A 27,948-nucleotide genomic window follows, 5' to 3' on the forward strand; every position below is an offset into this window, starting at 1 on the left:
TAACATCCAGCGGGAGCGCGCATTGCTGGTCGTTTTAGAAATTTTTTTAAACGATGTGCAAACGATTATTCAACGATAACGATATTGTTATATCGCTCAATTTAATCGTCTAGTGGATGTGTGTCTTAATTTAAACATGTTGTGTTTTATGGATACTTTGTAGTTGCATAATGTAACAGAACATGCCGCCATATCACCTGTGATAAATTCAGCTTGATGAATTACATGGTACATGATCTGTGTATAATGTACATATACTGGACCTGATTCAGACCCGCTCGCAAGTGGGTCGATGGTGGCCTCTGCGCACGCGCAGCGGCCGCACTGCGCGTACTCAAGCCACAGAGCGAGAGAGACATTCTCTCTCTCCGTGGCTCACTACAAAAGGGGCGGCTGTCGATGTTGATCGACAACTCGCCCGTTTTGTAGGCGTGGCGGTTCACAAATGGAGGCGTTCCCAAGCGAACGCCTGCCGATTGTGGACGGTCCCACTAACATCACCAGTGATATCAGTGGGAGAGCTTCCGGCTCTATTAAGCCGGAAGCTCTCTGGGGCTTGCAGCCACGCGACCCTACCAGAAGGGTCTTGTCGCAAGCCCCGATGGTCGCAATGGTCTTGACCATCGCGACCATCATCCTGGCCGCTCGCAACAGCTGTGGGTGGTCACCCACAGCTAAGCGAGCGGCCAGGAGGCAGCACAAAAAAAAAAAACGCCCTCTTTCAGAGCGTCCGTCTCTGAATCAGGCCCACAGTCCGATGCCTATATACCGGCCATGGAATACAATTGTAATGCAGTACAGAACATACTGGCGATATGTAAGTAACTGTCATTGAAAAAGTAACACGCATATTATAACATGTCACTTTCTTGGCGTGTACAGTAGCTGTAACATTGTAACACACGGAATATGCTGCGTCAGTACATCAGCTGCAGGTTTCAAGTTAGAAGCTGTTAAAAATACTCCTGTGTCCTGTTCAGAGAATGTCTAGAGGCAGGAGGGAGGGGACGGGGAGTGATCTGTTTGCAGGGGGACAGGCTGCTGAGCTGATCGGGGAGGGAGGAGGAGGAGAGAATAATTGTACGCACAGGGGAGACTGTTGCACTTTGAGCCCAAAGAAATTAGCTGCGACTCCAGAATGGCGACTATCAGCCAGATCTGCAAGGCTGTAACCCGTGCCCACGGGTGTACTGTGAGATCTGTGACTCAGTGGCCCTTTGGTGGCCCCCTCTCCGCGTCCTGGCAGAAGACGACTCTGCGATTGGCTTCACACTCCACAGTTTGGGGCTCCCCACCAGCCTGCGGAAGCAGATCCGCAAAACTTCAGTCTCCTCCTCTGCGCGCCATCTCAGACACGGCGTTTAACTTGCCCCTGAGTGCTGAAGTAGTTGCCCGGCCAGCTGGCATCTGCACCATGATGAGGTTACCCTACCAAGAGTCTCCCGAGGGTCTGGATGCGGCGTTCATTGGGGTTCCGCTGGATACTGGCACCTCTAACCGACCAGGAGCAAGGCAAGGACCATATAATGCTGCAGCAATACACAACGTCCATTGCATTAGAGAATTGACAGCATGTTCTCCATAGGTCCCCAGGGGAATATATAGGGGTACATGACATCACAGGTGTATCTCCTATAGGTATATGTCATCCCGGCAATAATAATAGTCAAATCGAGGCTATTCTGCAAAATGCATGTACTCAAAATAGCCAACAGGTATCCCGTTCGTAGGACTATGTTTAAATGTCTTGCTAACATCGTCGTTTTATAGGATATTATTTGCTAACGAGGGAACTTTTTAAGAAATATTTGTGTTTTCTTCAGCTTAGGGCTGGATCATGTCTCGTGTTAGACTGTACTCTGCTTAGTCTATGAGCCCCGGGGAATGTTGTAAGAACACGTGTGATCTCACATGTCTGTCGGCACCTGCAGGAGAAGGCGTGTTAGGACACAGGAGGCCTAATCACTAGCAGGGCAGATGGTGCAAATCTGCACTACAGCGTAGCTACAAATCAGGCATTTACTTTTATTTCATTTCTGCTCAATCTTCACTAAGTAAAATCTCCCTGCATGCTGCAAGATCGCAGTGTCAGGTCATTGTCCCCATGTAGCAGTGTAACTGTGTGGAGTTTGTATATTCTCCCTGTGCCTGCGTGGGTTTCCTCTCACACTCTACTACTGGTAGGTTAATTGGCTCCCAACAAAAATAACCCTAGTATGTATGTGTGTGCGTGTACATGTGATAGAGAATATAGGCCCTCATTCAGAGCCGTACGCTCTGAGCAGAGCGCACGCTCTGAATGAGGGCCGCCCTCCATAATTATGGAGCGTCCTCCTGGACGCTCTTATAGCTGTGGGTCACCACCCACAGCCTATACGAGCGTGCAGTTTGATGGCCGCGATGGTCGTGACCATCGCGGCCATCGAAACTGCGAGCCGGAGCCTGCGGTTGAGGTTTTCAACCGCAAGGCCTGGAGTGATTTTGGCTCTATCAGAGCCAAAATCACTCCCACTGACATCACTAGTGATGTCAGTGGGCCGGCTTCTGACGGTAGGCGTTCCCCCTTTGGTGGGCGTGCTGTCAATCAACATCGACAGCACGCCCCCTTTGATCAGACACAACGAGCGAAGGAAAGTCTTTCGCTCGTCGCGTCTGGCGCATGCGCACGACGGAGCTCCCGCCGTCGTGCGCATGCGCAGTGCACGACGGAGCTCCCGCCGTCGTGCGCATGCGCAGTGCACAACATCGACCCACTTGCGAGCGGACAGCCGCTTGCGAGTGGGTCTGAATCAGGCCCATAGTCCCTGATTCAGCAAGGATCGCACTGCCATTACGTATGTATAGTGATCGCAATGGATTAGCATATCATCGCAGAGAGACTGCGTGCGTAATCACAGCCACGGTCTGTAGTGAATCAGGCCCATAGAGTGTAAGCTCCACTGGGGCAGGGACTGATGTGAATGGCCAATTCTCTGTACAGCGCTGCGGCATATGTGTGCGCGATATAAACAACGGGATCGGTATGAAATACAGCCGGACGCAGTTTGAATCCCGATGCTGGAAGACCGGCAGTGAAGATCCCAACAGGTAAGTATTTTAAGTATTCACTAACCTTCACCCCCCTAACCCTCCCTTAGGGGTGCCTAACCCCCCCACTGTAAGTGCCTAAACCTAACCCCCCTTTCAATGTAGCCTAAACCTAAGTCTCCCGGGGGGGTGCCTTATCCTAACCCTCCCTGGGGGTTGCCTAACCTTAAGTTCCCCCCAGGAAACCCCCTAACCTAACCCTCTCTCCCCCCTCCCCGCAGCTGTCCACGCCCGGCTTCCCTTCGATTAGTATACCGGGCATCGGGCTCCCAGCGTAGGTAAAATTACAGGCGTCGGGATTTCGACGCCTGTCATTAGACCCATGCCGGGATTAGACAGTAGGGAAGCCGGCGGTCGGCATTTTCGGCCGACGGCTTACTAACTGCATCCTTAAAGAACTGGTAATAAATATGTGGCCCTACATCTAGTACAATCCTGATAATAATGCAATGGTAGCGGATGGGATTTTTATTAGTCAAGTGGGCAGTGCGGGCAGCTGGAGGTGATTGGGTTACTAATACTATACTATGCAGGCTGTGAGCAAACTCAGGATGTTGTGTTTCATACGTTTCCAGTCCTAAATACAGTACATCAACAATGATGTCATATCGCTCCCACAATGACATCATGAACATCCCTTACCACTAGGCAATTGCTCCCAATAGATAGATAAAATAGATGAGACTTTAGAGGTACACTAGCCACAAGACACTAGGGGCCAAATGTAATAGGTCGCGATTTAGAATAAAAATCCAACTCGCGCCTTTGCGCACTTTTTATTGAAGGTGCAAGTTAGTGCCGGGACTTGCAAATGTAATAGCCTGCGGACTTTTGAGCTCGAGGCTACTACACTATGCGAATCTATGCGAGTATTTCCCTACATAAACTAACACCTTTTAATGCAACTAGCATAAAAGGTGCGAGTTATACAGAAGCCATCACAGATCAGTGAGATCCGTGAAGGCTTCTGTCTGTATTAAAAAAAAAAAAAAGGACATGCTCCCCCTCCCCAGAAACATAACCAGCACCAGGCTCTGTACAGCCTGTCCTGGTTCTAAAACTGCAGGGGCCAAAATGCGTAGGGAGCCCCTGTAATATTAAGTACCAGCGCAGGGCTTTGCTGAGCCGGTCCTGGTTGTGGAAAAACGGGACAAAATGATTAGGGGTCCCCTGTAATTTCGGTAACCAGCACCGGACTCTTTCTAGCGGGGGGATAATGCCACAGCCAGGGAAAACCTGTCACCGGTTTCCCCAGCCAATGCATTACCCCTGACCGTTAGCAGCCCAGGCCGGGGATCCCTAAGGAGGTGGGGACCCTCCAATAAAGGAGTCCCCCTCTCCAGGGTACCCCAGGCCTATGCTGATAGCCCGGGGCTATCCCCGGCACCCCTGACCGTTGGGTGCCGGGTTGATTGTGTAAATGTGTTGTGTAAAATAGAAGTGTTAATATTGTCTTTAGCTGTGGTACTACAAGACCCAGCAAGCCTCCCCTGCATGCTGGTACTTGGAGAACCACAAGTACCAGCATGCGGGGCATTACGGGCCCGCTGGTACCTGTAGTTCCACAGCCAAAGAAATACTTAAAAAAAAACATAACACACACCATGTCAGTAAAAGTTTATTATAACATACATACATACGCACACTCACTATCACACATACTCACCTAGTATTCCTGATGCCATCATGTCCCCTTGTCCAGTAGGATTCCATATGTGTACCTGTAATAAAAAATCCATACTCACCTCTCCTATGCGATGTTCATGCCCTCTTCGGTCCCTGACGCCTGTGACAGGCGTCGATGCCTCGGGCTATCGACGCCTGTCATTTAAACCCTTGCCTGGATTCCGTCCATCGGCCTCCCGACTGCTTTCCGCCTGGAGATCACATGGATATTACAGTGTATGGTCTGTTCATCCATGTTCCTGCCCTACCAGGCATCTGACCCTGTAATAGAGTAACATAGTATAATGCAAGTGCACTGTCTGAAACCTGACATTAGAAGAGGAGAGTCCTCAGGCAGTTGAGCCCCCCACGGGCAATCCCAACTCTGCTCATCCCCAAACAGCTTGGGGGTACCGTGTGTGACGTAGCAGAGTGGGTGGTGTGTGAGGGTGTGATTGCATCAGTGTGGCCCCCGCTCCCTGCTACACAATGCTGCTATTATTAGCATCATGCAGTTGGGGGCACGATTCAATGCCAATCTCATCGCTGACAGACCGGACCACCCACTTTACTTGGGACGTGGGCAGCCTCCGAGAGGCTCGTTAACTCTTCTGGGCTTCCGGTAGAGCCATCCGAACCTTCAGGGAAAGTAGGCAACTATGCACCAAGGGGTCGGCGGTAATTACACTCACAGTGCGCGCAGGGAACTAAATGCAGATATCCGCCAGAAGGCTGACTTTGTCTAATCGCTGCTACCCCTTTGCCCCTGCCCATACACACCTGGACTCTTAAGCCATCATCATTATCTGCGCGCCCCTTCAGCTGCCCGTGGTGCAAGAGATCCAGCGCTGCACGCGTCCACCTCCGCGTAGCTGCAAGTCACTCCCCTTCAGCCGCAAGTGGACATGTGACTGATTTACATACAAAGCACGTGCGCTGGCTCTGCAGCAGCGCCTGCGCAATGTGAATACTCGCACATCCGCCCGTTCTGCACCAACCGTTATCTTAGCGTTCCCATAAAACTCCGCTGTATGCACTGAAGCCTCGCGGAGGCTGCCTGAAACGCGAGACTGAAGCCCGTCCAAGTAAACCCTCGCCCCAAAGTGTCCATGTAGATTAGTATCCGTACGGTCAGAGTTAAATGAACCTCCCATGGGAACGAGGCCTAGGAATGTTACATGACGATAGGACAGGGGAGCGTAATATAACATCCGCTATACAGTAATGGCACTTGGTGCAGTGAGGCTGTTTCATTATCATCTGCCAGGTTTGGGCCTCGCCACATCAGGGGAGAGTCATCTATGGTCAGGAGATACAACGTGGCCACGCGGGCTGCTCCGTTCAACTCGCTCATGGTGGCCGATATCGGCGACGTCAATGTGAATTTATACAACCTCCCCGACAGCTGCCAGAGGATCAGAAAAGCGTACCAGAAGATAATGGCGGCCGGCTGTATACCGCTGACACTGGGTAACAGAATAGAAGATAAATTTATTATATTTAGTGTACCCATCTAATTCTCCCCTTCCATCATAGGACCTGATTCAGAGCCGCTCGCTAGATGCGACCGCTTGCATCTAGCGTATGCAAATTTGACAAAGTGACGCCATGGGAAGTGCTCGCTCGCCAAGGCATAAACACACCCACTTTGGCGGTGCAAGCAATCGCTCTGTGTATGCAGACACCCACTAGCGTATGTAGAGACGCCCACTAGCGCATGTCATCTCCAGGAAGTGTTTTAAAACATTGGTACATCGAGCACCATCGGATGCGATCGCAGCGCTTGTGGTTGCCTTACCCTACCGCAAGCACTGCGAGGACGTCAGTGTAAAAAAACAGGCATGTAACGTGTACTGTGATGCTGCCTGTTAATTATGCACGTCCTAAAAACGGCATTGAAACACCCAGGCACGCCTGCGTTCGCACCTCCACTCCCCCGTTACTACTGCCCAGCCCCTGTTACCACCCACAAATGGCCTCTCCTGTCACTCATTTTACTGGGCTGTCTTTGCTGGGCGAGCGAGCGGGCTGTGATCGCACAGAATAGTTCGCGCACGTGCAGAACGAAGCGTGCGCAAACCATCAGGCCGCTTGCGAGCGGCTCTGAATCAGGTCCATAGTGTGGTCGCACTGTACAATAAATCCTGCAGTTGCTTCTTGCACATAAAGAGGTTTAGCCTAAACGTTCTCCATAGGTGTATACAGCACATGCTAAAACACAGGTTCCCAAACGCGGTCCTCAAGGCACACTAACAGTCTAGGTTTTAAGGATATCCATGGTTGAGCACGGATGGTTAAATCAAAGTGATTGATGTACTAGTTAAGTCACACGTGCCCAAGCATGGTTATCCTTAAAACCTGGACCGTTAGGGTGCCTTGAGGACCGAGTTTGGGAACCTCGGTGCTAATATAGGGAACATTAGAGCAATACTACTTCTTATTAAAGCGGTGTATACATTTGTAATGAAATAAATTGCGATTAGGCGGCCGCTGTGTGTGCGCCGGCTGATGCGGCCAGGAGCCCTAGCATACATTCTGTAGCTTGGCTCTAGCTCAGGTGTTCCCAACCACGGTCCTCAAGGCACACTAACAGTCCAGGTTTTAGGGATAGCCATACTTGAGCACAAGTGACTTAATTAGTGCCCCAGTTATTTTGATTTAACCATCTGTGCACAATCAGGGATATCACTAAAACCAGGACTGTTAGTGTGCCTTGAGGACCGAGGTTGGGAATCACTGCTCTAGCTAAACACATGGAGACGTGTGAAGGGGTTGATGTCGTATTTAAAGGCATCTCTGGTCAGTTTGCAGTGGAGCAATGTACAGAGCATATAGCCCGCAAAGGGATGTCGTTTAAATCCCGATGGTCGGGATGTCAGCACCAAAATCCCAACACCAGTCGGCATCCCAACAGTAAGTAGTGGGGTTAGGGCAGGTTTAGGGTGCGAGGAGGGAGGGATAGGTTTAGGGGGAGGGTTAGGATACTTACCGACAGGTGACGGTATCCTAACCCTGTCGGCATGCCAGCGTCTGAATCCTGCCAGCCGGCATCCTGTACCCAAATATTTATGTCAAAATATGATAAATACCCTGTAATGCTGCCATTTCTAGCCTTGTACAGGATCCTACACCAACTGACGTCTTCTCAGGGCAGAGGATTGCAAAATTATTCAGCCCCCTAAAAAGTCAACAGATTTGTCTGTATTACAAATGACATTGGCACAGATTGTTCATTCAGATAATTAATTATTTGTCTGCAGATTTTTATTATAATTTTTTAATTAAATTATAATTTTTTAAAATGAAAACTGAAATATGATGCTTGTATTGGTATTCAACCTCTGCAGTCTAGTACTTGGTACATGCTTTCATTGGTATTCAACCCATGCAGTCTAGTGCTTGGTACAGGCTTGCATTGGTATTCAACCCCTGCAGTCTAGTGCTTGGTACAGGCTTGCATTGGTATTCAACCCCTGCAGTCTAGTGCTTGGTACAGGCTTGCATTGGTATTCAACCCCTGCAGTCTAGTGCTTGGTACAGGCTTGCATTGGTATTCAACCCCTGCAGTCTAGTGCTTGGTACAAGCTTGCATTGGTATTCAACCCCTGCAGTCTAGTACTTGGTACATGCTTGCATAGGTATTCAACCCCTACAGACTAGTACTTGGCAGACATGCCAACATTCTGACTGCCCCTTCCGGGAGGGGGCGACAGTTCGGCAAAAAAGGGGGGCTTGGCCGGAGCTTGTGGGCAGAACTAGGGGCGCCGCCACGTGATCGCGTCATTTTGGCCTCACCCCCGCTACACAATGCCGGTAATACCGGCATTGTGAAGCAGGGGGCGGGACCAAAATTATGCGATTCGGCGTGAATCGCGTCACAGGTCCCCTGCTGCGGGGGATTTTTTTGTAATTGCGGTGGGGGGCAGGAGGGGCCGGCAGATGCCAGGAGACTTGCCTGCCTTCCCGGGAGGCCGGGAGCGGCACCCAAGATTTTCGGGAGGCTCCCGAACAAATCGGGAGGGTAGGCAAGTATGGTACTTGGTACATGCTTGCATAGGTGTTCAACCCCTGCAGACTAGTACTTGGTACATGCTTGCATAGGTATTCAACCCATGCAGATTAGTACTTGGTACATGCTTGCATAGGTATTCAACCCCTGCAGACTAGTACTTGGTACTTCAATAATCATGTGTCACATTGCTCCCAGAGGAAGGCCACAGTGGGCGAAACGCATTAGAGCACAGACGTACCTTATCCCCCAACACCATCTCCACATTATCCCCACCCCGCACAGCGCCGCAGCAGGAGCAGCGCCTGATGACCGCAGTCATGTGACTGGCGCCTGCAGCATCCCAGGCGCAGCGTGTCTAAAGGCACCAGATCCGCACAGCACACGGCGGGAGCCACATCCCGGCTCCAAACTCCAGCAGAGAGCCACCAGGGCAGACTCTGACAATAGGAAGGATTGATGCCCCACGGTGCCTTCTCACCAAATCACCACTGGCAGCTTCTCCTCCTGGGACAGACAGCCACCCCCGACAAGACGGATGCCCCACAGAGACACACCAGTGGCAGCATTGTGTAAGCTGGGTACCCACTGCGCGATATATCGTCCGTTCATCGGAACAGCCGATATATCACAAGCACGTCAGCAGGTGTGTACCCCCGATATGTCTTTGAATAACGTAGTTCACATGGATATCGCATCTGCGCTGCAGCACAGCAGATGGCCGATATATCTGCAGGTCGGTCGATCGGTAAATCTGTATACCATACCTGATCGGCCGTTGTGTCTGCGGATTCGGTGGCACAGTGTGTACCCAGCTTTAGGCGGTAATGCCAGACAGTCCAGAGTCCCAGTGGGCTTCTCATGCAGGAGGTAATGTTCTAGGCCTTTGGGGAGGGGGAGAGAGATAAGGGAATCAACCAATCACCTCCTGTCATGTTACAGGCTGTTTGAAAAATGACAGTAAAGAGCTGATTGGTTGGTACTTTATCTTTCTCCACTTTACCTCTCTCTAAGGCTCAGTACATCTGCCCCACAGACCTGATCTCCTGCAGACGGGATACACAGCCTCACAGCGTGTCCCCCAAGACCACCGGCGGCACAATCTCCCATCTGTTACACAGACCAGCTAGAACATCTACGGCGGTAGCCAATGTAATAAGTCACAGAGACGCGAGACACCGCTCGCAGCTACACCCCCTGTGACTACCCAGCAGTATCTATAACTGTGGTATTAACCACATGTACTAACAACTTTGCTGCCAATACAGAGACTATCCCCACGGTTCCATCGGCAGGCACATTAACATTTATGCTCTACAATGTATATATAGTTCTATCTGCAATAGATCACTATTGTCTTCCCAGGCATTATATGTACGCTACTACAGAGGGGCTGAGCGTGACAGAACCACCTTAGCTGTGTACACCCAATAGGTCTGTGAACAACGTCATTCACAGACATATCAGGTCGGCCCTGCGCACAGTCGATGTGTATGACCGACCGCCTGTACACTTGCTGCAGGGACCGCCGACACGGACATCTCAACTGGGTGAGCAAATTTAAATGCCCGTCCAGTTGTGATGTCAGCAGAGACACATCGAGCGGCCAATTGGTAATGGTGTATAACTTACCAATGGGCCGATCTCCTGACCGATGTGTATATTTGTGCCCCCTGCATTACACCTAGGGCTGGACCTACTCTGTCTATTGGTCTCGTAAAATAAACAGCAACATTTAAATGCCCGCCCAGTTGTGATGTCAGCGTAGACATATTGAGCGTCCGATTGTGTGTATAGCTTACCCCATCGGCCGCTAGGACTGATGACAGATCAGCCATCAAAGTGTGTACCCAGCATAACTTGTCATACAGACAAATCTGCTGACTTTTTAGGCAATTGAATACGTGTGTGCGTGTGTGTGTGTGTGTGTGTGTGTGTGTGTGTGAGTGTGTGAGTCCTTTATTTATATTAATCTCTGCTTGTTTTGTGTAGGTGGGGATCACACAATCACTTATCCCATCCTCCAAGCTGTAGCTGAAAAGTAAGTGACCTCCCTGTTGTACGAGTTGGATTAAATAATTGTATTATTAAAAAAAAGGAGTACCTGACCCGCAGGACATGCTGTATGTATCATCACAGGATATGTGTATTTAGAATTATGCATAATATGTGCACAGGATTGAAAGGAAGAAAATCAGAAGTGAATGATTTGTCCACATTAATACTCAGGGCAAGAATGACTGGATAGAATGTTATAAAGTGGTTAGAATGTGCAGGATGTTATACAGCGGACAGGGTCACATGGGTAGAATGTGCAGGATGTTATACAGCGGACAGGGTCACATGGTTAGAATGTGCAGGATGTTATATAACAGACAGCGTCACATGATTGTACATACGTGCCATGCTGAATCAGGCCCAAAGTCACATGGTTAGAATGTGCAGGATGTAATGTAGTGGATGTGGTCACATGGTTAGAATGTGCAGGATGTAATGTAATGGAGGCGGTCACATGGTTAGAATGATCAGGATGTAATGTAGTGGACGCGGTCACATGGTTAGAATGATCAGGATGTAATGTAGTGGACGCGGTCACATGGTTAGAATGATCAGGATGTAATGTAGTGGACGCGGTCACATGGTTAGAATGTGCAGGATGTAATGTAGTGGATGTGGTCACATGGTTAGAATGTGCAGGATGTAATGTAGTGGATGCGGTCACATGGTTAGAATGTGCAGGATGTAATGTAGTGGACGCAGTCACATGGTTAGAATGTGCAGGATGTAATGTAGTGGATGTGGTCACATGGTTAGAATGTGCAGGATGTAATGTAGTGGACAGGATCTCGTGGTTAGAATGATCAGGATGTAATGTAGTGGATGTGGTCACATGGTTAGAATGTGCAGTATGTAATGCTGTGGACGCAGTCACATGGTTAGAATGATCAGGATATAATGTAGTGGACGCGGTCACATGGTTAGAATGTGCAGGATGTAATGTAGTGGTCAGGATCTCATGGTTAGAATGTTCAGGATGTAATGTAGTGGACGTGGTCACATGGTTAGAATGATCAGGATGTAATGTAGTGGATGCAGTCACATGGTTAGAATGTGCAGGATGTAATGTAGTGGATGTGATCACATGGTTAGAATGTGCAGGATGTAATGTAGTGGATTGTTTAGAAAGGCAGGGCAGAATGTCACATGAGGTTGTACAGGACACATTAATGCCTTGTGCTGGTTGCAGACATGGACCGATTGGCTTGATACATGTGGATGCCCACACAGACACTGGGGATTCTGCCCTAGGGGAGAAGATCTATCATGGAACACCATTCAGACGCTGTGTGGATGAAGGCTTGTTGGACTGTAAGCGGGTTGTACAGATTGGGATTCGAGGTTCCGCCTACAGCGCAGAGCCTTACAAATTCTGCAGAGATCAGGTACAAAAAAACCTCCTATGTAAACTGAAGGGCGAAAATACCGTAAGAACTTTCCTCAGACGTCAAAACATTAAGAAGATGCTCATGCATGCTTCCATATGTCTGGAAAGTTCAGTGGACAATCCATAGTTACTGACTTGCATAAATAACGGTCCCCTGCAATTAGAGATGCTTAATACCGGTTACAACCTGGTTGAATTTGGATGGTTTAAGGGTCTCGCGCTTGTTCATGGTACAAGGGTCTGTAACCGGTCAACCACAATACTGTGAAACCCCAACTTGGTACAAAGCTCACGTTCACAGCTTAAACCCTTTGTAATAAAATGTTTCCTGCTTGGATATAAATAGCTACACTCCTGGCCCATTCCCAAAACGGAGGAGCAGCACAGGAAAGACGCTCCATGTGGGGGGCACCGTGGTGAGAATAAAGGCACAGTGTGACAATTATGGTTTAGATGCCCCTATATGCTGGCTGCCAAGGTGACCTCCTAGGGTTGCCCACTAGAATGATGCACACTACGGGCTTTTATCAGGGTCTCTGTTACGTTACAGTAACTTTCTTTTACAATCTGAGCATTTAACCATTGAACAGATTTTTATTCGTTAACACATCACCTATAAAGAGCTCAGGGACAAAAGGTGCCAACGCTCTGCTGTTACACATATTGCGGAGCACAGCCACTGACCTCGCCTGTCTTGCAGGGATTCCGTCTTGTCCTGGCTGATGATTGCTGGTACAAGTCACTGGTGCCGCTCATGTCAGAAGTGAGGCTTCAAATGGGAATAAAACCGGTTTACATCAGCTTTGATATAGATGGGATTGACCCCTCCTTTGCCCCTGGCACAGGGACTCCGGAGATCGCTGGTCTTACAACACACCAGGTAAGATATAATAGTTTATGTATGGAATGTATTCTTCTAACCATAGTCACTGAGGGTCCAAATACAAACCGCAGAATCTTGGGGCCACCAATGCTTATTTATGTGCACCAACGTATTTTATGGCACACGTCCCAGGTATAAAAGCGAGCTACACCCTGTCAGAAAATCGCCCCAAGAAACGGGGCGATTTTTTAGCAAATTGCCTGCCCTAATATCTGTGCTACACATTATGTCATTATTTATTAGAAGCTGGCACTTTTACACCATATTTTCCATGCATATGTTTGGATGATGACAGTGACAGGAGAACATCGGGAATATGGACAGGTGATTGAGAATGCGAACACATTGTTCGATATCAGGACCTTGGAGACCAAGATTTTCATCCTTGGCCGATCGATTGGATAATGGAAAAAATGCGTTTGTGGACGTGTTTAACCGTTTTCATTGGCGAAATGCTACAACAATCAGTCATACACACTATACAATAAATCAGGCCAATCACCCGGTTATTGGGAAGATCAGCTAGCTTAAGACTGAGCCACGATCTCCGAGCGTCAGAGGTGGTGGTGAATAGAAGCCTAATTGTCTGCCTAGCGGTATAGAAAATATTATTCCTTTCCCCCTCATGGGGAAGACAACTGTGCAAATCATTTATGCAGTAAAATCCAAAGATCACCGACTGCATTTTTCTCCTTCTGTGTTACACATAAATCCTGGGAGTAGGGACCGTGGGTATTCCCGTCTGTACGTGTCACTATTACACATAACTAGGGACCGTGGGTCGTCCCGTCTGTATGTGTCACTATTGCACATTACTAGGGACCGTGGGTCTTCCCGTCTGTATGTGCACAATACACATAACTAGGGACCGTGGGTCTTCCCGTCTGTATGTGTCACTATTGCACATTACTAGGGACCGTGGGTCTCCCCGTCTGTATGTGTCACTATTACACATTACTAGGGACCGTGGGTCTCCCCGTCTGTATGTGTCACTATTGCACATTACTAGGGACCGTGGGTCTTCCCCTCTGTACGTGTCACTATTGCACATTACTAGGGACCGTGGGTCTCCCCGTCTGTATGTGTCACTATTGCACATTACTAGGGACCGTGGGTCTTCCCGTCTGTATGTGTCACTATTGCACATTACTAGGGACCGTGGGTCTTCCCGTCTGTATGTGTCACTATTGCACATTACTAGGGACCGTGGGTCTTCCCGTCTGTATGTGTCACTATTGCACATTACTAGGGACCGTGGGTCTTCCCGTCTGTATGTGTCACTATTGCACATTACTAGGGACCGTGGGTCTTCCCGTCTGTATGTGTCACTATTGCACATTACTAGGGACCGTGGGTCTTCCCGTCTGTATGTGTCACTATTGCACATTACTAGGGACCGTGGATCGTCCCGTCTGTATGTGTCACTATTGCACATTACTAGGGACCGTGGATCGTCCCGTCTGTATGTGTCACTATTACACATTACTAGGGACCGTGGGTCTCCCCGTCTGTATGTGTCACTATTGCACATTACTAGGGACCGTGGGTCTTCCCCTCTGTACGTGTCACTATTGCACATTACTAGGGACCGTGGGTCTCCCCGTCTGTACGTGCTACTATTACACATTACTAGGGACCGCGGGTCTTCCCGTCTGTATGTGCACAATACACATTACTAGGGACCGTGGGTCTCCCCGTCTGTATGTGTCACTATTACACATTACTAGGGACCGCGGGTCTTCCCGTCTGTATGTGCACAATACACATTACTAGGGACCGTGGGTCTCCCCGTCTGTATGTGTCACTATTACACATTACTAGGGACCGTGGGTCTTCCCGTCTGTATGTGTCACTATTGCACATTACTAGGGACCGTGGGTCTTCCCGTCTGTACGTGTCACTATTACACATTACTAGGGACTGTGGGTCTTCCCGTCTGTATGTGCACAATACACATTACTAGGGACCGTGGGTCTTCCCGTCTGTATGTGTCACTATTGCACATTACTAGGGACCGTGGGTCGTCCCGTCTGTATGTGCACAATACACATTACTAGGTACCGTGGGTCTTCCCGTCTGTACGTGCTACTATTGCACATTACTAGGGACCGTGGGTCTTCCCGTCTGTACGTGTCACTATTGCACATTACTAGGGACCGTGGGTCTCCCCGTCTGTACGTGTCACTATTGCACATTACTAGGGACCGTGGGTCTTCCCGTCTGTATGTGTCACTATTACACATTACTAGGGACCGTGGGTCTTCCCGTCTGTATGTGTCACTATTGCACATTACTAGGGACCGTGGGTCGTCCCGTCTGTATGTGCACAATACACATTACTAGGTACCGTGGGTCTTCCCGTCTGTACGTGCTACTATTGCACATTACTAGGGACCGTGGGTCTTCCCGTCTGTATGTGTCACTATTGCACATTACTAGGGACCGTGGGTCTTCCCGTCTGTATGTGTCACTATTGCACATTACTAGGGACCGTGGGTCTTCCCGTCTGTATGTGTCACTATTGCACATTACTAGGGACCGCGGGTCTTCCCGTCTGTATGTGTCACTATTACACATTACTAGGGACCGTGGGTCTTCCCGTCTGTATGTGTCACTATTGCACATTACTAGGGACCGTGGGTCTTCCCGTCTGTACGTGTCACTATTACACATTACTAGGGACTGTGGGTCTTCCCGTCTGTATGTGCACAATACACATTACTAGGGACCGTGGGTCTTCCCCTCTGTATGTGTCACTATTGCACATTACTAGGGACCGTGGGTCTTCCCGTCTGTATGTGTCACTATTGCACATTACTAGGGACCGTGGGTCTTCCCGTCTGTATGTGTCACTATTGCACATTACTAGGGACCGTGGGTCTTCCCGTCTGTATGTGTCACTATTGCACATTACTAGGGACCGTGGATCGTCCCGTCTGTATGTGTCACTATTGCACATTACTAGGGACCGTGGATCGTCCCGTCTGTATGTGTCACTATTACACATTACTAGGGACCGTGGGTCTCCCCGTCTGTATGTGTCACTATTGCACATTACTAGGGACCGTGGGTCTTCCCCTCTGTACGTGTCACTATTGCACATTACTAGGGACCGTGGGTCTCCCCGTCTGTACGTGCTACTATTACACATTACTAGGGACCGCGGGTCTTCCCGTCTGTATGTGCACAATACACATTACTAGGGACCGTGGGTCTCCCCGTCTGTATGTGTCACTATTACACATTACTAGGGACCGCGGGTCTTCCCGTCTGTATGTGCACAATACACATTACTAGGGACCGTGGGTCTCCCCGTCTGTATGTGTCACTATTACACATTACTAGGGACCGTGGGTCTTCCCGTCTGTATGTGTCACTATTGCACATTACTAGGGACCGTGGGTCTTCCCGTCTGTACGTGTCACTATTACACATTACTAGGGACTGTGGGTCTTCCCGTCTGTATGTGCACAATACACATTACTAGGGACCGTGGGTCTTCCCGTCTGTATGTGTCACTATTGCACATTACTAGGGACCGTGGGTCGTCCCGTCTGTATGTGCACAATACACATTACTAGGTACCGTGGGTCTTCCCGTCTGTACGTGCTACTATTGCACATTACTAGGGACCGTGGGTCTTCCCGTCTGTACGTGTCACTATTGCACATTACTAGGGACCGTGGGTCTCCCCGTCTGTACGTGTCACTATTGCACATTACTAGGGACCGTGGGTCGTCCCGTCTGTATGTGTCACTATTACACATTACTAGGGACCGTGGGTCTTCCCGTCTGTACGTGTCACTATTGCACATTACTAGGGACCGTGGGTCTCCCCGTCTGTATGTGTCACTATTGCACATTACTAGGGACCGTGGGTCTCCCCGTCTGTACGTGTCACTATTACACATTACTAGGGACTGTGGGTCTTCCCGTCTGTATGTGTCACTATTGCACATTACTAGGGACCGTGGGTCTCCCCGTCTGTATGTGTCACTATTGCACATTACTAGGGACCGTGGGTCTCCCCGTCTGTACGTGTCACTATTACACATTACTAGGGACTGTGGGTCTTCCCGTCTGTATGTGTCACTATTGCACATTACTAGGGACCGTGGGTCTTCCCGTCTGTATGTGTCACTATTACACATTACTAGGGACCGTGGGTCGTCCCGTCTGTATGTGTCACTATTGCACATTACTAGGGACCGTGGGTCGTCCCGTCTGTATGTGCACAATACACATTACTAGGTACCGTGGGTCTTCCCGTCTGTACGTGTCACTATTACACATTACTAGGGACTGTGGGTCTTCCCGTCTGTATGTGTCACTATTGCACATTACTAGGGACCGTGGGTCTTCCCGTCTGTATGTGCACAATACACATTACTAGGGACCGTGGGTCTTCCCGTCTGTATGTGCACAATACACATTACTAGGGACCGTGGGTCTTCCCGTCTGTATGTGCACAATACACAGTGTTTTTGCTGCATGTAACCCGTATACCTAAATATGTGCCGTTTACCCGGTCACCTTCTTGTCATTCATGTAACCAGGCTCTGGAGATAATCCGAGGCAGCAAAGGGCTGAATATCGTGGGCTGTGACCTGGTTGAAGTGGCGCCTGTTTACGATCAGTCAGGTGAGCGCGGCCGCCCGTGCAGGGATTCTGGGTACTGAAGCAAAGCAGCTCTACACTATTTGCGCTAAATCTGTACCGCATGCGGATTATTGGTAATGCAGCGACTGAATCTCGCAGCGTAACCTTCCCCAGCTAATTATGCGATATGTAGCTCATGGGATACAGCGGCTTACGCCATCTGCAGATGGTGTACGCCGCGGGGAACAAGTTGGTAAAACTGACAGCACCATATACCCATAGAAACCGATATGGGGGATAGGAGTGTTTTCAGGGAATACTCCACAAATATTAAATGATAAATGGGCATCCATGTCTGAGGTGGAACCCTCTGGTGATATAGGGGACAATATAGGGTGCTACAGCCCCGAAAATAAGCATTCCTTACCCCACGGGGATATGGAATATTTATTCAGGGCTATTTATTAAGGGACACACTCCAGGACAGTGCTCCAATAAGAGATGGGTTTTCAGAGCGCGAAATATTTGAAGTATTCCCACAGTTCTAATGTAAGAATAATAATATGTCCTGGACGTAGGCGATACCAGTGATATTTCCTGCATTCACCTCTTGGTAAGTTGCAGGGAAGCTATAATGATGTGGAAACTGCTGTTATCCGTATGGTTTTCAGGGGGATAAATCTAATGAGTAAGCCGTTAATTGGGTGTGGGTAAAAGCCGGAAACACAGTAAATGCATTGAAAAAGCCGGAAACCATAGTAAATGTATTGAAAGAGCCCAAAATCTTATTAAATGCATTGAAAAAGCTGGAAACTATAGTAAAGTGTATTGAAAAAGTCCGGAAATCATTAAGGGCCATATCCAATTAGCGGTGAAAACCTGTGGTTTGGCAAAAAGTTTACACAAAAATGCGTATCGTGCGATCATATAAGCCGCGGCATTTTGACCATATGCGAAATCTGAGCAGCTAAAAGCACAAAATAGTTTTCACCAAAAAAATTTACAAAACCCCTATTTTGGGCTAAAAATGTGGGGGCTTTGTTCAGAACCCTTTGGACCTCCCCTCCCACTAATTAATCAAAAATATTTTTTTTATTAACTTAATTTCCAATAATAATGACATCATTTTGGGGGTCAAAATCGTTAGAAAATGGGTTGTAAGTAGTGTGGTAGGTATTGTGGGGGCTGTATGGATGGGGTGTAAGTAGTGTGGTCGGTATTGCGGGGGCTGTATGGATGGGGTGTAAGTAGTGTGGTCGGTATTGCGGGGGCTGTATGGATGGGATGTAAGTAGTGTGGTCGGTATTGCGGGGGCTGTATGGATGGGATGTAAGTAGTGTGGTCGGTATTGCGGGGGCTGTATGGATGGGGTGTAAGTAGTGTGGTCGGTATTGCGGGGGCTGTATGGATGGGGTGTAAGTAGTGTGGTCGGTATTGTGGGGGCTGTATGGATGGGGTGTAAGTAGTGTGGTCGGTATTTTGGGAACAGTATGGATGGGGTGTAAGTAGTGTGGTCGGTATTGTGGGGGCTGTATGGATGGGGGTGTAAGTAGTGTGGTAGGTATTGTGGGGGCTGTATGGATGGGGTGTAAGTAATGTGGTCGGTATTGTGGGGGCTGTATGGATGGGGAAAGTGTTTTTGGGGTTGCAGATGGCTGCAGCCAGTGTATTTTTTAACTTTTTGTACCCTAAAATGACAAAAAATATACTAGCACCCAGTTTTAGGTACCCCTAATTTAACTGCAGCATTTATTTTGCCCCAAAAACTTGCTTTCCATCATTTTTCCACTGTTAAAGAAAAATGAATAAATAGCAGCATTTGACAATTTAAAAACTAAAAACTATTGCCCAATGTTAGTTATCTTTTTGGAGGTTACAGGCACATTTCCCAATTTTAGGGCACACTTTTTGCCGTTTTTTTTTAAGGTAAATGCCACATTGCATTTTTTGTAATAGGATTGCCCGAAAATCCGCACATGCGATAGCTGCGAAAAGTGACACATTCGTGCCAAGGGTGCAAAAAGTTTGCATATGCGAAAATGTAACCTAATATGATTTCCGGCTTTTCTAATACAGTTACTATGATTACCAGCTTTTCTAATACATTTATTATGATTTCCGGCTTTTCTAATACATTTACTATGATTTCCGGCTCTTCTAATACAGTTAGTAAATTATTAGAAAACAAGAGATATGGTAAGAACTTACCTTTGTTATCTCTGTTTCTACGAAGTCCATAGGGTCCACAGGGTTGACCTTGGGGTTATAGCTGGAACAGGATCCATGGGCACCACACAGTTAAGCTTTTAGCTCCCAGGATGCACTTGGGTCCTCCTCTATACCCCGCCCCCGAGCCACAGGCACCTCAGTTGGTAAGCAGCCTAGGCCGGAGGAGAATATGGAACAGAGAGAAGGAAGACTGGAACACACAAGAAACCATACTCACAGCAATAGGAGACGGAAAACCGGTGACCAGCCACATAGCCCATTTGAAGCCAGGTGCGTCAGGGCGGGCGCCCTGTGGACCCTATGGACTTCGTAGAAACAGAGATAACAAAGGTAAGTTCTTACCATATCTCTTGTTTTCTACTTCAGGGTCCATAGGGGGTCCACAGGGTTGACCTTGGGGATGTCCCAAAGCAGTACAACTAAGGGCGGGGACGCTCCTGTGCTGAAAGGAGTACCCGGCGCCCAAAGGATGCATCCTGAGAGGCAAAGGTGTCAAACGCATATAACCTCAAAAACGTTTGAATTGAAGACCAAGTGGCCGCCCTACACAGCTGAACAGCAGAAGCGCCACGTCTAGCAGCCCAAGAGGGACCCTCAGAACGAGTGGAATGAGCCTTAACAGAGGCTGGCACAGGTAAGCCCTCCTGTGCATAAGCCTCACAAATAACGGAACGAAGCCAACGGGCTAACGTTTGTTTGTTGGCAGGCCAACCCCTCTTGTGAAAACCAAAGAGGATAAACAAGGAATCAGACTTCCTAACCGAAGCCGTCCGGTCTACATAAATTCTAAGCGCCCGGACCACATCTAAGGAAGTCTCACCAGCTGAAAGATCAGGGGACTGAAAAGCTGGCACAACAAGTTCCTGATTAATATGGAACTTCGAGACCACTTTGGGCAAAAACTCAGGACGAGTGCGGAGCACCGCTCTGTCCTGGTGAAAAATCAGGAAAGGAGGGCGACAGGAAAGCGCCCCCAATTCAGACACCCTCCTGGCCGAAGCAATTGCCAGGAGAAAAACCGTCTTAAATGTCAGCCACTTGAGCTCCACCGCCTCTAGAGGCTCAAACGGAGGACCCTGCAGGACCCGTAGCACCACCGCCAAGTCCCAAGGAGCCACAGGAGGCACAAAGGGAGGCTGGATCCTGAGAACACCTTGGAAAAAGGTGTGAACGTCTGGTAGTATTGCAATCCGCCGTTGAAACCACACGGACAAGGCGGACACATGAACCTTCAGAGATGCAAGGCGTAAGCCGAGATCCAATCCTGACTGAAGAAATTCCAAGATCCTAGAAACTCGGAACACCTGAGGATCATAAAGTCTGGACTCACACCACTGAAAGTAAGTGTGCCACACTCTGTGATAAATCCGTGCTGAAGCAGGCTTGCGTGCCCTGAGCATCGTACCAATAACCGAACTGGAGAAGCCCCGAGACCTCAAGACGGCTGTCTCAAGAGCCACGCCGTCAAAGACAGCCGACCCAGATCCGGGTAAAGGCAGGGCCCCTGAGACAACAGGTCCCGACGTTGAGGAAGAAGGTACGGAGCGTCGATGGAGAGGCTCCTGAGATCGGAGTACCAAGGACGTCTGGGCCACGCCGGAGCTACCAGCACGAGCATGCCGCCGTCCTGCTTGAATTTCCGCAGAACCCGAGGAAGCAGGGATATCGGAGGAAACAGATACGCCAGGTGAAACGTCCATGTCACCGACAGCGCGTCCACCAGACTTGCACCTGCGTCTCTTGTCCTTGACCCGTAAACGGGCAACTTGTGATTGTGACGGGAGGCCATCAAGTCCAGCTCCGGCAGTCCCCACCTGTCCACGAGTAGCTGAAACACCTCTGGGTGAAGCGACCATTCCCCGGGATGCACGTCGTGATGGCTGAGGAAGTCCGCCTCCCAATTGAGGACTCCGGGGATGAAGACCGCCGAGATCGCCGGAATGTGACCCTCCGCCCAAGACAGGATACGAGACACCTCCGACATCGCTGCCTGACTGCGAGTTCCGCCTTGGTGATTGATATACGCCACCGTGGTGGCGTTGTCAGACTGCACCTGTACCGCCCTTCCGTGAAGAGCGGGGCTGGACGACTGCAGGGCCTTGTATACTGCCCGCAGTTCCAGGATGTTGATGGGGAGAAGTGCTTCTTCCGCTGACCAACGACCCTGAAGCGACAAAGAGCCGGTCACTGCCCCCCAACCCCGGAGACTGGCATCCGTCGTGAGCAGGACCCAGTCCGGGATCCAAAATGGGCACCCCTCGACCAGATGAGCTGTCTGAAGCCACCAAGCCAAAGATAGCCGAACGTCCGGAGACAACACCAGCACCTGAGAGCGGATCCGGTGAGGTAACCCGTTCCATTCTGATAGAATCAGCCTCTGCAGGGGCCGGGAATGGAACTGGGCAAATTCCACCATGTCGAATGTCGACACCATGGACCCCAGAACTCTCATAGCCGAATGGACCGACAGGCGGCAACGGCTCAGGCAACTGCGTATCCGCAGCTGTAGTGAGGCAACCTTCTCCGGAGTCAGGAAGATCCTTTGCTGACGCGAATCCAGCAGGGCTCCCAAATGAACCATCCGCTGTGATGGAATCAGAGAGGACTTTTTCCAATTTATCAACCACCCGTGTGCTTGCAGGCAAGCGATCGTCAGGTGGAGATGTTGAAGCAGTACCTCCGGGGAGCTCGCCAGCAACAGGAGGTCGTCCAGGTACGGCAGCAGCCGTACATTCTGGTTCCGAAGATGTGCGGCCATGACCGCCATAATCTTCGTGAACACCCTCGGTGCCGTGGAGAGACCAAAGGGTAGCGCCCGGAACTGATAGTGGTGTTGAAGGATAGCGAACCTCAGATACCGCTGGTGTGAAGATGCTATCGGAACATGGAGGTAGGCGTCCTGGATGTCCAGGGACACCATGTAATCCCCCGGTTCCATCGCCAGAATGATGGAACGTAACGTTTCCATCCTGAACTTGGGAACTCTGAGGAATTTGTTCAGAGACTTCAAGTTGAGGATAGGGCGATGAGAACCATTGGGTTTCTGCACCAGAAACAGAGACGAATAATACCCCGTCCCTCGTTGTGATAGAGGAACGGGAACAATGACCCCTGCTTTCAGCAAGGACTCTATAGCCTCCTGAACCTGTAACGCCTTGGTCTTGTTCTGAGAAGGACTTGTGCAGAAAAACTGGTGGGGTGGTCTGTGCCGAAAAGACAGGGCGTACCCCTGGGAGACCACTTCTCGAACCCAGGCATCCGTGGTGGTATTGTGCCAGCACTGGGCAAATAGAAGAAGTCGGCCTCCCACTCTGAGGTCCCCCAGAGGGAGGCCCGTCCCATCAGGCCGCAGGTTTATCTTCCTGCTTGGAAGAAGGGCGCCGAGCACTCCAGGCTTGCTTCTTGGGTTTAGAGGCCGTCTTACTCGCAGACTGTCTCGGGAAGGACTGACCTTTCGCCTTACCCTGAACCCGAAAGGAACGAAAAGCCGAACTCCGAACCTTAGCAGGCAGTGCCGCCGAAGGGAGGAAGGACGACTTGGATTTAGCCAGGGTGTCCACTATTTTGTCCAAGTCCGGACCAAATAGTAATTCCCCATTGAAAGGTAAGGCCTCCAGACCTTTCTTTGAATCAGAGTCCGCTCTCCAGGACCGCAACCATAAGGATCGGCGGGCAGACACCGCTGCAGCCGATACCCGCGAGGTCAGCAGACTAGCATCTAAAGAAGCTTCTCCAATGTAAGAAGCGGCGTCCCTCATTTGTCCCAACAACGCCCGCTGGACATCCGGAGCGTCGTCCGGGAAGGTATCTTCCAATGCATTGGCCCACCCCTCAATGGCCTTGGCCACCCAGGAAATGGCCATGGACGGTCGGGCCACCGCCCCGGAGAGGGAGTAAATAGACTTTAAGCAAGTCTCAACTTTCCTGTCCGTGGGATCCTTCAGCGAGGATATCGACGGTAATGGTAAGGTGGCGCCCCGAGTTAAACGGGTGACATGGGAATCCACCGCCGGTGGAGTTTCCCATTTTTTACAATGTGCCTCAGGGAAGGGGTAATTAGAAGCCAACCGCTTCTGAGGAAGGAATCTCTTACTGGGCGCCTGCCAAGCTACCGCCATATGATCCGTCAACTGATCCGACAGGGGAAACACCGCAGAAGCCACCTTAGTTTTTTTGAAACTAGGAAACTTCGACCTAGGAACCGGTGCCTCATCCTCTATAAGAATAGCTTGCACCGCCCTAACTAGTGCTCGCACATTAATGGACGACTTGGTATCCATTTCCTGGACCGAGGCGTCCGAGTCAGTGTCATCAGGGACCTCCCCATCATCTGAGGAACCCTCTGAGTCCGATACCTGAGCAGCCCGTGTCATGAGTGGGCGTTTAGAAATCCTAGAAGGCATGTCAGTCTGCAACATTGACTGAAAAGCCGAGGAAGCGGCCGCCAAATTTTGCACGGAGTTGGAGAGCACATCCACCCATGGTGGAGGCGTCGCCATAGGGGCCTGAAAAGGTACCACAGGCTGCTGCGGCACAGGGGAAGCCTGTATATACATAGGCAACCCCGCATAGGGACCTACTGATTGAGACCCAGGAGGACTCCGCAATAACTGCGGGACACCCGGGGAATGGGGGATGGTCGGCTGGGGCACCGCCCTAGTAGGGAGAGCAGTCGGGACCGACAGACGGTCCGCAATAGACACCAGCACTTGAGAAAACATCGCCCACGGTGGTTCCTGCGCCAGACAAGGTCTGGATGGGCCAGGAGCCACCTGGCATCGACTACACAGGCCATCCTGTGACAAATCCTCCCTATCTACTCTTGCAGAACAGCGTCCGCAGGAGGCCAACACCGGAGCCACTGAGCGCTCAACCTCCTCGTCTGACATGACAGAATATATTATATATCTGGCACCAGGGTAGAAGTAAAACTCACTCACCGGTGTGCTGAACAACAGCCCACAATATGGCACTGAGTAGCACACAACTGTATGTGACGGACCTCACAAATACGTGATCTATATAAGTGAGGTCAGTAGAAACGCCCCTCCCCCACACACCTGCAGGGCTTGTAGGAGAAGTAAAGGGATAGGTATAAGCTGACAGTAAGCGGAAAATAAGCACAGACAGGCAGCACTAGCAAAAGTCACATACCATGCAGGAAGATATACTCACTGCACCTTTACACTACAATCAACCTGCCCAGATTCAGTGTCTGGGAGGGCTATAGTGCTGTGTACGCTGTCCTTAATCAGGGGAGAGGTACACAGGGGGACCGGTCCGCGTGCTCCCTGAGATCTGCGCTGCCACTGGGAAAATGGCCGCTGGAGACCTCAGAGGAGGAGTGGCCGTGTAACTGCTGCTCAGCGACGCCAGACTGCGTGCTGAAAGGCGCGCTGAGCTGAGGGGAGGAGCCGCTGAACAGGGAAGGCTTCCTCCCCTGGCTGGCCATAACCCCAGGGATGCTGGCTTCCCGCTTGCCCCTTTAACCCTGGTGGTCTAGTGGTCCCACGGGTTATGGGGGGGCCCGCCGCCACTGCCAGCAGCCTCCGGTCTGTCCCCCGGACCGGAGGCTAAAGGACTGCATTTAAGGCATTCCGCGCGCCGCCGCTAGCCAGCGACGCGCGGCTTACCTGAATCCCCGGCGACTCCGGCAGCAGTCCTGGGAGGTAGACAGAGTCCGGCTAGTACGGACTCTGCCCTCCCGCCGCGATCCCCAGATCAGTACTGGCGTCGCGGCGCCAGTCGGGGATCAGAGCGGCAGCGTGGGCGTCTGTACAGACAGCCCTTCGCTGCCGTCTGTAGTAAAAATAGATTAAAAATAAATAAAATTTAACTTAAAATAAAAAGCTTCTGGGGGCTGCTCCTGCAGCCCCCCTGCGCGGTGACCGACTCCGGCCGGGCACCAGCTTACACTGAGGTGCCTGTGGCTCGGGGGCGGGGTATAGAGGAGGACCCAAGTGCATCCTGGGAGCTAAAAGCTTAACTGTGTGGTGCCCATGGATCCTGTTCCAGCTATAACCCCAAGGTCAACCCTGTGGACCCCCTATGGACCCTGAAGTAGAAAAGCTGGTAATCATAGTAACTGTATTAGAAAAGCCGGAAATCATAGTAAATGTGTTAGAAAAGCCGGAAATCATAGTAAATGTGTTAGAAAAGCCGGAAATCATAGTAAATGTATTAGAAAAGCCGGAAATCATAGTAAATGTATTAGAAGAGCCGGAAATATTAGTAAGATTTCCGGCTCTTCTAATAATTTACAATGATTTCCGGCTTTTCTAATACATTTACTATGATTTCCGGCTTTTCTAATAATTTACTATGGATTTCCGGCTTTTCTAATACATTTACTATGATTTCCGGCTTTTCTAATAATTTACTATGATTTCCGGCTCTTCTAGTACAGTTACTATGATTTCCAGCTTTTACCCTTTTCCCCGTTAATTCCACATTTCATAGAGCTGGGACAATAGCGGTGTCAGTGCATTCAGCTCTTTGTGGGTGGTTGGGGTACAGGTGGGACATTTATTGGGAAGATTTTAGGTACACCTTATGTCTAGGTTGGGTGAGGAAGGGTAAAATCTCCATGGTAAACATGGGAACTCAAAGGTCTCCATTGCCTGGTATGACTAAGGTCTCCATTGCCTGGTATGACTAAGGTCTCCATTGCCTGGTATGACTAAGGTCTCCATTGCCTGGTATGACTATGGTCTCCATTGCCTGGTATGACTATGGTCTCCATTGCCTGGTATGACCAAGGTCTCCATTGCCTGGTATGACCAAGGTCCCCCAGTGCCTGGTATGACCAAGGTCCCCCAGTGCCTGGTATGACCAAGGTCCCCCAGTGCCTGGTATGACCAAGGTCCCCCAGTGCCTGGTATGACTATTGGGCCAATGGGACCAGCTCTGTTACACTGTGGAGCCCCAGTTGTTGCAGACAGGTCTTCTTTTCATCCCAAACATAAGCTGATATGTTGGTGCTTGGTGTGAGGCATGCTGGGATATTGCTTACACAATGTATGCAGTCTATGACATATATATATATAACAGATTTCTTTGCATTCCCAGGGAACACTGCACTGACCGCCGCTAACTTGCTGTTTGAGATGCTGTGTGTACTTCCTAGAGTGAAATCATACTGACCGTGACATGACCGAGCCTGAGCAGCAGGGGGAGCTCCAGCACCACATGAATAGTAACACACCCCCTACCCCGGACAGGACACCACAAGATGATAATCTGCCCAGTGCATAGACTATAACAATTACCACACATGTACAATAATCAGATGAAGGAACGGTTATATAAACAATAAATAACTTGGGGGGGGGGGGTGATGTATCAAACCGGAGGTCACCCATAGCAACCAATCCGCTCCTACCTATCATTTTATAGGATGTACTTGATAAATGATAGCTGGAAGTTGATTGGTTGCTCTGGGGAACCTCCGTACTCTTTAGAAGGATTGATACATCGCCCCCTTTAGGTCAGAACAATGTATTTGGGTTGTGGCACTTTATTGGATGATTGTTACACTATAAAGAAAAGTTGTTTCACATCTATTAATATTGTGTCTTGTTATATAGAAGAGGCTGTATATTCAAGTGCTTGTACAGGGCCAGCAATCTCGTCTTTACTGGGAGGGAGTTTTAGAGTGCAAGCTCCAATGCTACACGCACGGGTGTGAAAGGCAGCCAGTGGAATATGCTCACCATTGAGACCTGGAAGTGTACAAGTGAATAAATGCAGGCTGGACGTTTATGACTAGGTAGACAATGCCTACAGTGCATCCGGAAAGTAATCACAGCGCTTCACTTTTTCCACATTTTGTTATGTTGCAGCCTTATTCCAAAATGGAATAAATTCATTTTTGTCCTCAAAATTCTACACACAACACCCCATACTGACAACGTGTAAAAAGTTTTTTTTTGAGATTTTTGCAAATTTAATTAAAAAAAACTAAGAAATCACATGTACAGTCAGGTGCATAAATATTGGGACATTGACTGAATTTTCATATTTTGGCCTCTA

General features: G+C 49.7%; 1 protein-coding gene across 1 annotated transcript; it reads left to right on the plus strand.

Annotated features, from left to right (window-relative positions):
* Positions 1–1,036: 1,036 nt before the first annotated feature.
* On the plus strand, positions 1,037–27,445 carry AGMAT (agmatinase (putative)). Its single transcript, XM_088466464.1, has 7 exons — positions 1,037–1,512; positions 6,020–6,222; positions 10,754–10,802; positions 12,009–12,204; positions 12,907–13,086; positions 17,646–17,730; positions 26,986–27,445. Exons 1-7 carry the CDS (start codon positions 1,139–1,141, stop codon positions 27,057–27,059), a joined length of 1,161 nt encoding a protein of 386 aa, XP_088322590.1. The 5' UTR covers positions 1,037–1,138; the 3' UTR covers positions 27,060–27,445.
* The last annotated feature ends 503 nt before the right edge of the window (positions 27,446–27,948 follow it).

Source organism: Taudactylus pleione, unplaced genomic scaffold (genome assembly GCF_031769625.1).
Source record: "Taudactylus pleione unplaced genomic scaffold, aTauple2 ptg003151l, whole genome shotgun sequence".
In the NCBI taxonomy this organism is placed as follows: domain Eukaryota; kingdom Metazoa; phylum Chordata; class Amphibia; order Anura; family Myobatrachidae; genus Taudactylus; species Taudactylus pleione.